Consider the following 12,635-nt stretch of genomic DNA (forward strand, 5'->3'; position numbering starts at 1 on the left):
GCCGATGCCCCGCCTCTGATGGTAGCCTTAAACCTGGCAGCCAGCTAAAACACACCGAAGCCAGCACCGAGCTCCCACTCAATCCAATTAAGGCGGACTTGAGGCGCTCTCCTACGTGTTCATCTACCGGGATCGACGTTGTAGACAACAGGGGAACCAAGAGGGGCTTTTGGTGTCCGACACACACAAAAAAAAAAAAAGAAAAAAAAAGAAGAAAAAAAAAAAAAGAAGAAGAGAAGGAGAGATTGCCTTGCCTTCTAATTTCTCCCTCTCCAGCCCACAGAACAATGTCGATGAGCCCTAAGCATACGACTCCTTTTTCTGTTTCCGATATCTTGAGTCCCCTCGAGGAGAGCTATAAGAAAGTAAGTATGGAGAATAACAACTTGGGGGCACCTCTCACTTCTTACCGGCAGCCGCAGGTCTCTCAGGCGGCGATGCAGCAGCACCACATGGGCCACAATGGGACTGTGTCTGCGGCGTACCACATGACCGCGGCAGGTGTTTCTCAGCTGTCGCACTCGGCCATGGGGGGCTACTGTAACGGCAACCTGGGCAACATGGGCGACCTGCCGTCGTACCAGGACGGCATGAGGGGCAGCACCGCGTCCACCGGCTGGTACGGGGCCAACCCGGACCCGCGCTTCTCCACCAGTGAGTAGAGCCTGCACCTGTGCTCCTGCTTTATACTGGACCGGTGCGTGTTTCTGCGAGCCATATGGCACTCTGCTCTCGTCACCCCGCTATAGGTTTTGCTTCTTTTTTTTTGTTTTAATTATGATTCTGGAGGGCAAAGGTAAAGCAAAGAGCATGCTTTTTTTTTTTTTCACCAACATCCGGGGTGGGAAAAAAAATGTCCTCATTTCATGTCGAATACGTGATCACATTAAATCAATAATAATCTGATGTCTGTCAATTTAAGATCAGATATATTTAGTTGGTACAGTTTGATAATGTAAATAATTGACATTATTATAATTATTTTACTATATTGTGTCATGAAAAAAAATATCATGGCACATAATAATAACAAAAATTAAACAATCTTAGTTCTCAAAGCCAATGTTTCTATGATGTTTTCTTATTATTATTATTTTGTGCTTTATTGTTGCTAAAATCAGCAGTTTTATAGCACGATTTAAATGTATTTTCCCCCCTCAGTTTCTCGCTTCATGGGCTCGTCATCCGGCATGAACATGGGCAGCATGGGCAGCCTCAGCTCCCTGGCGGACGTGGGTAAAGGCATGGGCTCTCTGTCCAGCACCCCGAGGAGAAAGAGACGGGTGCTGTTCTCCCAGGCTCAGGTCTACGAGCTGGAGCGACGCTTCAAGCAGCAGAAATACCTGTCGGCGCCGGAGAGGGAACACCTGGCAAGTATGATCCACCTCACCCCGACCCAGGTGAAAATCTGGTTTCAGAATCACCGGTATAAGATGAAGAGGCAGGCCAAAGACAAAGTGTCCCAGCAGCAGATGCAGCAGGACGGCGGCTCCTGCCAGCAGCAGCAGTCCCCGCGGAGGGTGGCCGTGCCGGTGCTGGTGAAGGACGGCAAGCCGTGTCAAGGCAGCGGCCACACGCCCACGTCCTCCGCGCAGACCCTCCACCAGCAAGGGGGCAATGTCATGATCATGTCCAACAACAACAACAACAACAACACGTCGGGCCTCGGGCTGCACCAGAGCCAGCAGCAGGTGGGGAGCACGGGTCACTCTCCAGATTTGGCGACGCACTCCTCCAGTCCGCCGTCCCTGCAGAGCCAGGTGGCCGGCCTCTCTCACCTCAATTCCCCCGGCGCAGAGTACGGCTCGGCCCTGCAGTGCTCGGCCCTGTTGTACGGCAGGACGTGGTGACAAGAGGCGCCGGCTATTTTAACCGATTCCTATATTTAAGAGACACACACACACACACACACACACACACACACGCGCGCACGCACACACACACATAAAAAAGAAGAGACATCTTTCTACTGTAAATGTGCGCATCTGAACAAGAAGCCGAGTGAAAGCGGCGCAGCTCTTCTTGAATTTTCACCTTTTTTTGGGGAAGGAAGTGGAAGGATGGTGGGAAAAATAACACTTTTGACCGTGAAACTCCAGAAAAAAAAAGTCTTTGGATTATTTATGTAAATTATATTGAGACAAAAGATGAATCAGCAGTCGTATAGGCCGCAGTGTGTCCGGGGCAAAGGGAAACCGAAGAGGGGAAACTGTTGTATATGGGTGCTGTTAAATCCCCCCCTGCACACATCACTCTGATTTATATAGAATTTAATGTAAGCCGTAGATATAGCTTGTATATTTCTGTAAAAGGTTTTGAATTTTAGCTATCTGTTGTACAAAGTTTTTTGACGCTATTTGCCGGTTTGTTGTCGTTTCATTGGTATTTGTATACGTTTTATTTCTTTGTAACTTATATAGATATTTGACTTACTAAAAAAAAAAAAAAAAAAACAGTTCTATTAATAAATTATGGAAACAAGACAGTTAAAGCTTTTTTGTGAAATATGTCAACACTGTGCGGTGTTAAATGGCGGAAATATTCCTTTCGGGGAAAATAGAGCAAGAGTGCGGTATTGTTATTATTATTATTTGCTCGTTTTTAAAAGGAATCTATTAATTATTAGGCGTATTGTGGGGAAATAAAAGCAGACATGCATGTCGTTAAACAGGTTGAGTGTTGGCAAACTGACAGGACTAAACACTAGCAACACTCGGGCTCTTATTTTTGACATGCCAATTAAATGCCATATTTCTTCTCTATTTTTATTCTCTTGACAAATCACACCGTGCCATGGCTCTGCAGGCTTATCGTCCCCTCCCGGGGGGGCTAAGGCTCATGTGAGCGTGCCCTGCAGAGTAAACGGAGCCCTTTTATATCAGGCTTTTATTCTCCTTTTTCCCCCCTCTTTCTCCCGTGTGTTTGAGCGCGTGAGTCAGAAAGGTGAGGTCTCTCTCTCTCTCTCTTCCGCTCCACGACATCAAACGCGGAAGAAAGAATAGAAGAAAAATAAAAGCTTATCGATGACATAAATCCCTGACCAAACAGCGGCGGCGTTCTCCGCAAATAACTCGCGAGGCCGAACTGTCGGCGCGCGAGCTATCAGCGTATCAATAATCAATCAGAGGGGGTGTTGAAAGGAAAAAGGGCGAAAGGCTTGTTTGTGCCCGGTGTCAATAACAAACCAGCCCAAACATTTCTGTTAGATTACACGGTGGTTTAGGCTGTTTGATATATGCGCCCTTCTCCTTCTCCTTCTTTCTTTTTTTTTAAACGGCCGCAATAATGAAAACACACGACCGGTCTTTATTTCTCTCTCTCTCTCTCTCTAAATTGTAGGCTCTGTAAATAAAGGCTATAATAATCATTAGGGACTATTCTCCCCGCCGCCTAATAGCGCTATAGGTATTAACAGTAAACAGTGCGGTTGCTAAGCGACGGAGGTAACGACAGGTGATTTTCTTTTTCTTTTCCGATTATACGGCTGAATATAAGTTGCAGTGTGTCAGTCCAGTGTTTGTCTCGGGGGCTTATGGCTATAATTTCACATAGTTTTGGATGAATTTATATTTATTGACCTTTTTTTGGGGGGGGGGGGGGGCAAAAGTGTTTGTCTTGATTTTAAAGAAGAAGGGGGGGGGGGAGGCTTCTATCGTTTTATTTAATACGCTTTGAAGCGTTTTGTTATATATAAACATGGCCTACATTGATTCCTGGGTGGCTGTCGGTAGTTTTGAGATAAATTATATACTTTTATGGCCCCAATTTTGTAAACGCGTGAGCTATATGAGGCGACGTGGCCTTTCTGAATATCTTCTTTGTTCCCGATTTCACCAAAAACGACTTGTTTTGAAGGTTCTTAATTCAATCTTATAATAAGAACGGAAATAAGCCTATATAAGTATGTCCTATACTGGCCCCCACAAAACAGTTACAAAAACGGGGCTACAGATAACAAAGTTTAGGGTGCATGTTTTCCAAAAAGTAGCCTTCTGGCCTCTTTTCTAATACCTGACCTGTTCATGCATCACATATTTGTTTTATAGTGGGCTTATTATCCGTTTGCATTTTCCTCCATAACTATTTTTATTTGTACTTAAACCTTTATTTAACCAAGAGAATCCCATTGAGTTTAAAAATCTCTTTTTTTCGAGGGTGACCTGGCCAAGAAAGGCAGCAACATAAGAAACACAAACTAAAACACACATAATATACTATGTTGTAAATATATATGACAAATATTTCATCTGGTTATCCTTATGTTGATATTAAATATGTCTAACTCTTTTGAAGAAATCTTTCAAAAACCCAACTGAATTCTTTGGTTTTATGGCACATTTCTGCTCACAATGTGTTTTTTATATCACCAGTATTTTCATGCACATTTTGTGCTATATATAGATATCTATATATCTATCTATATATATATATATAGATACACCAAACCATGCCTTTTTGTAATGTGCGTGTGTCCCTTTAAGGAGGCAGCAGCAGCGGGTTTTTAGGCCACCAGGCAACAACCCCCCCCCCCCCCTCCCCCCCCCAAAAAAGAACCTTTTTGGAGACTTTTAAGTGAAATCTTACCAGCATCAGAAACTATCTTCTATTGGAGCATTTTTTTTTTTTTTTTTGCAAGAGCTGTTTGTTTTTTTTGTTCGGGGGAGAAAAGTGAGAACTTTTTTTGGGGGGGATTGCATTAACATGTCTTTGGCACGGTGTGTGGTCTTTGTGCTGCAGCTTGTAGCTGTTGAGAATGACTTGTTGGAAGCGTGTGTGCTCTCATCGCTCTCTTTTGTAGAAACCCCACAGTGCAACTCCCAAGTCCTCCATGGCTTTATGGGGGGCTGGTCTCCGTGAACCCCGAGCAATTAGTCCCTAATCTCAAGGTAATCATGTTTGAGTTAGCGACCGTATGCTGTTGAATTTTATTCGCCTATTTAGCTCCAGTATCACTTTTTTTGGGGGGGGGGGGAATCCTGTTTCATGCATCGGTGGCTTTCTAAGAATGCATGTGCAGATTAAAAGGGGATATCAAACGTGTGTGCGTTTTTAAAATGGAGGCGCGGCGACACATTCCACGAGAGTTTTATTTTTGCATATTTAATTTAAAGTGAAAGCAAAGCATGTACTGTATTTTTAAAGAATGCGATTTTATTTTTTTTAATTCACGGGTTTTGCAAACTGTAAACTCCTAAAATAATCATGATTTAGTCGTGATATAATTTTCAAAATTGTATTTTTCATTTTTTTCTTCAAAAAAGAAAACGATCATTTGTGTGGCAGTGGGGTTCTCGGTTTTCAGGGACATTTTCTACAAGGTTACCTGGTGCAGTTTGTGGGACTTGGTGCACACATCAAGTGCATTTCCCACTCTCTGGATACCGCATATTTTAAATTATTAAATCACTCGAGGATGGATATTGGTTTTTTTGCAGTACCAAATGATTGGCTCATCCAAAACAAGAGTTTTCAGAGTTACATTTTTTTTTTAAGACTGAATAAAACAAAAGTAAAAATATTAAAAATAATACAAGAAATACAAAACAAAAACGGAGATTTCGTTGATTTCTTTGAAGCGAACAGGTGATTTTCTGATATTTCTTCCTCTTGATGAACATATGAGGATATGTGCACGCGCGGACGTTTGTGTCATTAACTCGGCGCATGTGATTAAGTAGAAGCACCGATAAACAACAACAAAACAAAACAGATATATTACATTAATACAATAATTAAAAACTGTTCACGGTGAATTTAAACGTGGCTTCTTCAAGTTGTATATCATTTAAAGTTTTATTTGTTTATGTTTTGTGTGTTTTGTAAAGTTTTTGTTGTTGTTGAAGATGCAAGAGGCGGACTTGGGTGCTGTCCACGGTGCTGAAATACATAGAAAATCAACACAAAGACGAGCAATAAAATGAGTTAGTTTGATTATGATTTGACCGAGGGAAACGAAATAAACCCTCTATTTTCTTTTTTACCTTGTTGAGATAATATACAAATAACAGCTTTACTTTTTCCTTATTTTAAAAACATAGCCTCTTTCTTAAGTTCCTATAAACATTTCTTTGCTGCAGGCCAAACGCATTCACGTGTATCACAAATAGGACAATTACTCAGCAACTGCAATCACCCCCCCTTTTGGTAAATGGTATTGTCAGCTATAGCAGCAAAAAAAGAAGAAGAAAGAATCTTTAATTGTCCTACGTTTATCTGCTTCTTCAAGCCATTGTTAAAAGAGCGCAAACGAGGGTCATTTGTGAGCTTTAATACTTTGCATGCAAAGCGGAGCACAAGATGCTGTAATACTTGACCTTTCAGCATAATTGTTGCAGGCATGAAATGCAGCATTCAGAGCTCGCTGAGTGGAATCCTTTCTCCCCCTGCACCCTCCCTTCTGATGAACAAAGCACATTTTATACAATCTTTGGTGTTCATTTGTTTCTTTGGAATAAAAACGTCTCTGCTATGGGACCGGCTGCAATTTATCATCATTTAAATAATACTATACCGGGGTGGAGAAACGGCACAAAATCACAAGATTTTGCAATTCAATATGGACTTCAGGTCGGTCCCCCCCACCCCCCCCCCCACCCCCACCCTTAGCATAATGAAAAAATGAAAAAAAGACATAAAACTTGTAAATAGACCTGCTTATCGGTTTGACATGACGGGCCCTTCACTAAATCATACTGGACAGCGAGATTGTAACATCGAGGACATTAATGAAGACTGAGGGTTCATCATGCATCCTTCAGACTCCATGCTGAGTAGTTTCTTAAGTTAATATTCACAAAGGAAGAATATATATACATCCATATATATATATTTATATCTACCAAACTCAAATATTATCGCATATTCTTGGATAATTTTTTTGGTTTAGCATTTAAGGAACCATCAGGTAAACTCTCTTCTTCGATGATTGTTAATTATACTTAATTTTATGTGCAAAATGAGCTAGCACACCTGATGTTATTTAACTTGTTCCTATAACTCGTTTACCTTTTTTCCTGATTATCTTTTAAGTAAAACCTAAAAGCCTGAAATGGAAAACATACCTCTGACATTCTTTTGAAGAACTTTAATCTTTACTCTGATGTTGATGTAATTGCGTTTTCCCATTTCCATAATAACCAAATTAGTGCTCTTTTGTTCAAGCAGCATGACAAACCACCTACGACTGCTTTTCTTTTTGCTTTGGCAGTTTTGAAGGCCAGACAGTATAATGTAAGAAGGAGGGTATCATCTGCATAGAATTTGAAGTCACAGTGAAACAAAGGTTAGAGTGTCTTAAACTTCATGTGATGTATTTCTGATTGAGGGGTTCATCTATGAGATGGATCAAGTCCTCACACGTGATTGGATTGCCTACATGGGGGCGTGGCTTATCCATTACATCACTGCTACAACACATTCTTTGAAAATATTAGCGATATTTGTGCACCTGATGAAATCCACACACATGCTAACCACTAGCTCACGGTCAAGGATGGTTTTGTATGATCGCCATGGTTATAGTCAGTTGGATACGTTTTCAAATTCAAGATGAGTCATCAGAATATAATCTTTTTTAAGCATACAACAAAATATGTATATAAAAAGCTAACACATTGGTACACAAGGTTACACAATGAAAAATCTTTAAATTAGATTTTTATTTAGTTTTAAAGTTGATTTACATGACATAAAACCACTGATCCACAAACTGATCCCTGTGGCACCAAATGAAGTGGATCACAGGCCGGTACAAGTAACACAGACTTTTTCCTGAAAATATTTTAGATATTTGAACAGTGCGGCAACTCTTGGTGCATTAAAAACAAACCATTAAGAAAACATGTTTTTTAAAGTTGTAAATTGGTCTTTTCACCGCGGGGGTCCAACTGTTCGGTTCGTGCCATCTTCATCCTTTTCCCCGTTTGCCCAAACATTTCTTGATCCCAAACACTTCTATATGCACAAACTTGAACGGTAAAGAAATATTTTAAATGAAACCATGAATGCACAAAAAGCCTCCGTTGGAACGCAATGTTTTTGTTTTGGGCATCGCCTCCCATTGGTTCAAACTAAGTAAAAACAAGAGCACATGCTTAACAAATCAGTTGTGAGTTAATTTGGGTCAACATTGATAAAAACATTTTGAGGCTAAAATAGAAATATATTTATTTGACTGGACATATGCCTCAAATGAAGACAATAGTTATTTATGTGCAGAAATGCATATCTGCTCAGTGAAAGGGTGATATACAATAAGTGATATTCAAGCCCTTTGTCGTAGTTTTGTCCTTAGACGTCACTATCTGAGTTTCAGATTAAGGCACATTTGAGATTACTTAAAGTTAGTGTTTGAATTTGTTAAAAAATATCAAAATTAGGATTAGAACCATGCAGGGTAAAATGAAGGCAACGTTGGATTTCATTCTGTGTTATGATAAGCATCAGGCACCAGCATCATGTCGTGTTTAACTACAAGACATCCCACTATTTGTTCATATAAACCCTGTTTACCAGATTTTAGTCTCATTAAACATTAAGTTGCCTGAATGGCTACTTCACATGTTCAAAAGAGGGATGTTTTGGCTTATTACAGTATAAAAAAAGTACATTTTCGTTCAAGTTATTGAAAAATTCACCTAAAACGATTTTTACTTATCATGGTCAAAAACATATTTTGCCCAAACCATCTAATATCACCGATGGTCCATTAGGTTCCTTATCCCTCAAAATAATGGCCTTCAGCAAGCCATGCTTTCTCAATCAACTTATTGAAACGTATAAAGGCTGCAGGGCTCCCACCTCATGTAACCCATAATGGCCTAAATGGGTGCAAAGCTTTGTGTATGCTAAAAAAAAAAAAAAAAAACATCTTCATCTGTTTAAAAATACTTTTAAAAGCATTTTTGTTTCACTCCAAACACCAGCAGCATAAGCCCAACTTCAGTAAATATACCTTTAGCAGAGTTTTGATAAATACAGGTTGCATGCAATGTCTTGGGTTGCTTTAATGGAGGGTCCTCACAAGGATATAAATCCAAGAATGTGTGTGTGTATTTGTACCCTTGTGTATGTGTGTGTGTGTGTGTGTGTGTGTGTGTGTGTGCGTGTGTGAGTACTCCCGTTAAACATGCTAATTAAAAGGAGACCAGACTAAAGCTGAGTTGTCATGTCTGTGTACAGTACCAGCAGGAGTCCTTTAGAAACCAACGAGCCATCACTAACCCCGTTAACACCAGACCCTCCAGACCGACCCGGGTCCCGCTGCTCACTCTATAGGCCTGCAGCAATAACGTCTCCATTTAATGAAGGTCTGAATAGTCCAAGGCTATTCCTTTCAGAAGGCAAGCCCTAAAGTGAATTTAAATTGATCTGCATACCATAAACACAAGGACATTTAAGATATACGCGTTATATAATAACTTTTTTCTTTATAAAGAAAGGTCTAGAAAAGTTTCACATAAAGCATGTGAGGTAATATTAAGAGCAGTGGCGAATAATAACAAGTACACTTTTGACTACTTTATACTTCACTTCATTTAAGAAGGAAATTATGTACTTTATAAAAGGCACAGCATGCATTCGACAGCTGCATACATATTATGTGATATAATACATATAGCCACGTATTAAACTAGACTAGAATGATAAGCAGTAGTTTATACCTTAACCTACTACAACATTAAAGTTCACTAATAATGCTCCAATTATAATCACTCTCTTTTATTACAATTACATGTCATTTAGCTGACGCTCTCTTCACTTTTACTTGTGTTTTACAGTGTGGTACTTTTACTTACACTGTAAAGAAGATATCTTCTTTCCTCGATGATGTTAATAATTCATATTTTTTTAGTAACATACGTGAGCTGAGACCATAACTTGATTGCTTTAGTTAGGATTGTTTACTGAAAGTCACCTAAAAGATTTACTGCTGACTCATGTGTGAATGAAGATTCACGGGCAGATTATGTAAGCATTGCATTGAAGAAAAATAATGAACAAATGAAGTTGGTGGATGAGCATACTCCACCACGTATTGATGATCCTTTAAATGGACACACTCTGAGCGGTGCATTAGTGCACGACTCATCAAAAGTTAACACGTGTGGTTGTCAGGAAACTAGTTGTAGTTTTCTTGTATGAAACATCTTTTAATGTTGACCATGCATATTCTTAAAGTTTAAATGTTGCTCTCTAGAACACAGCAATCTTCCAATCGCAGTTTTTCTGAGACCCAAAAAATGTCTGCAGGGCGTCCCACAGGGGAGCTGCTTGGGTCCTCTTTTAGTTTAAAATTTGTATCAATGATTTGTTAAAAATGTAAAATGTATTTACAGTATTTATCTGCAGGGCGTCCCACAGGGAAGCTGCGTGGGTCCTCTTTTAGTTTAAAATTTGTATGAATGATTTGTTCAAAATGTATTTACAGTATTGCAGAAGACTTAACTTTGTTCTGCGCTTCACCAACATTGGAGCTGAGAGAGAATAATACGATCACTAAATGGGTGAGAATGAACGGATTTGTGCTGAACAATGACAACATGAAGCAATGCTCTTGCTATATACTTAGTTTCACTATAGGTGGGATATCAGTTGAATAGGTCAAATAATAACTTGGTTGTAGGTTAAAGAGTCAAAAGTAGATGTTCACTTCAATAAAAAAACATACATTTTTATTACTTTAATTATTGCTGTTTTGGAACATTTATGACAGTTTTATTTGTTTTTATAGTAGTCTATCATGCCAGAGAGTTAATTCAATTCAGATTTTTATATTTGTATATATATATATTTATATATATATATATATATATATATATATATATATACTTTTCTTATTTATAGATACATTTAAAAACTTTTTTTTTGTGCAGACCCGCAGAATAGTGAGCACTTTATCTGAGCTGATATAAATATATGATAAAGAATGATTCAGAGAATATTATTTATATGTAAACCAAATATAACATATATTTAGTGAGTTATTTCTTCTTTATTTGTTTAGGTCAATGAGCATAATAGGCTACTCTGAATTAAAATGAAATAACAGTAATGTTATTGGTAAATAAGTAACTAATAAAACTCCACACATGCTCCCCCCCCCCAAAAAAAGGGTTCACCAGTCAGTCCATTCTTCTGTGTGAGTGTATAGAGGGGTATGTCGGTGCAGGCTAAAAATAATAACCCATGTATGTTGCTACACAATAAGCAATCAAGATCCCAAAAGGCTAGACATTTGACAGCTTAATGAGTTCAGGCTGCAATCACTAAGAAAAGGCCAGGCCCATTTTACCACGAGCAACACGTATATAGGGAGCCGAGCTGAGAAAAGGGCACATTTAACTCACAGCAAAGGCGCACATAACTACAGGTTAACACAAACACAGGGCGGAGGTGGATGTAAATAGGTCCATGTATCTTAGGACCTGTTGAGACTTCCATGTTTTTGTTCAGCAACCATGGAGGAGGGGGTGATATTTGGCCCCCCGTAATGAAATATGTCATTACGAGGAATTCATGTGACACAAAAGGGTGCGACAGTCAAAAATTGCCCCACTGCTGTTCAGTAATTACATAGTTTTTGCCCTGGCAGCGCCTTCAGGCAGGTGGCGGGGTCCATCATGCAAATGGCTCTCATAATTAGCCACTGCGAGGCCCGCTTAAATTAACAATTAGCTAACATGCAATTCTGTTCACAACGCCCGTATAGTTCTCTTTTTTTTCCCTTCTTCAGGCCAATTGTCACTGTGTGTTAATTCCGGTTTCGCTGAATTGCTCAGTATGTGATTTCTCACTCGGTCAATTTACAGGCTAAATGAACGGAAATCGACAGAATAAGGGGGTTATATCCTAATCCCCAAATAGCATCTATATGGAGGCACATTTATGTTAAGCACTTACCATTAAAAAAGGCCTAACAGACATCTCAGGGTGACTGACAGGCAGCTCAATAAAGGGGGTGTGTCAGGTGTTGATAGTAAAATGACAGTTTAACAGAAAACAGCAGCCTAAGTGAGAGCGAATCGGACTGTGGGGTGTGTGTGTGGGGGGGGGGGGGGGGGGGGGGGGGGGGGGGGTCTCAGTCAGCCCGAAAGGTTCTGCTTTTCTAACCTCTCCACTGATCCCCCCCCCCCCTCTTTTGCAGCCGGTGTCCTAAACACCGCGAGCCAATCACGGCCCACCCACTCTCTCATTATTCTGGCTTTGCCCTCCGACATGACACAAAGTAGACATTAAGCAACATTAAACCCGCGGGATGGGAGTAGTCAGGAACCCGTTATCTCTTAATGAAGGAAAACACATGCGGAGCGATACACATGGTGGGTAATCAATAGAGAGAGGCCGGACAAAGGCCACCCATACCCCCCCCCCCCACACACACACACACACACAAAAAGGGAAATGCAAATCAATTAGAATCGTTGTTTGCTTTGAAACCGTTGAGTCTATTTCCATTAATTACATGTTCATTAAAAGTAATTCGTCTAGGCTACACAGAGAACAACAGTGGTCTCTCCCCCCTTGTCCTTTTTTTTTTTGAGTGATGGACAAGACACATGGCTGGGGTCCAAGACCATTTCTTTAAGCATTTAATGCCTCTTTTTTTTTTTTTTTAGAGCAACATGTCTGTAAAA

General features: G+C 40.0%; 1 protein-coding gene across 1 annotated transcript; it reads left to right on the forward strand.

The window, feature by feature from the left end:
• Positions 1-287: 287 nt before the first annotated feature.
• On the forward strand, positions 288-1,850 carry nkx2.1 (NK2 homeobox 1). The gene is made up of 2 exons (XM_034525228.1): positions 288-654; positions 1,162-1,850. Exons 1-2 carry the CDS (start codon positions 288-290, stop codon positions 1,848-1,850), a joined length of 1,056 nt encoding a protein of 351 aa, XP_034381119.1.
• Positions 1,851-12,635: the final 10,785 nt, after the last annotated feature.

The sequence above is a fragment of the Cyclopterus lumpus genome, chromosome 22 (assembly GCF_009769545.1).
Source record: "Cyclopterus lumpus isolate fCycLum1 chromosome 22, fCycLum1.pri, whole genome shotgun sequence".
Taxonomy (NCBI): domain Eukaryota; kingdom Metazoa; phylum Chordata; class Actinopteri; order Perciformes; family Cyclopteridae; genus Cyclopterus; species Cyclopterus lumpus.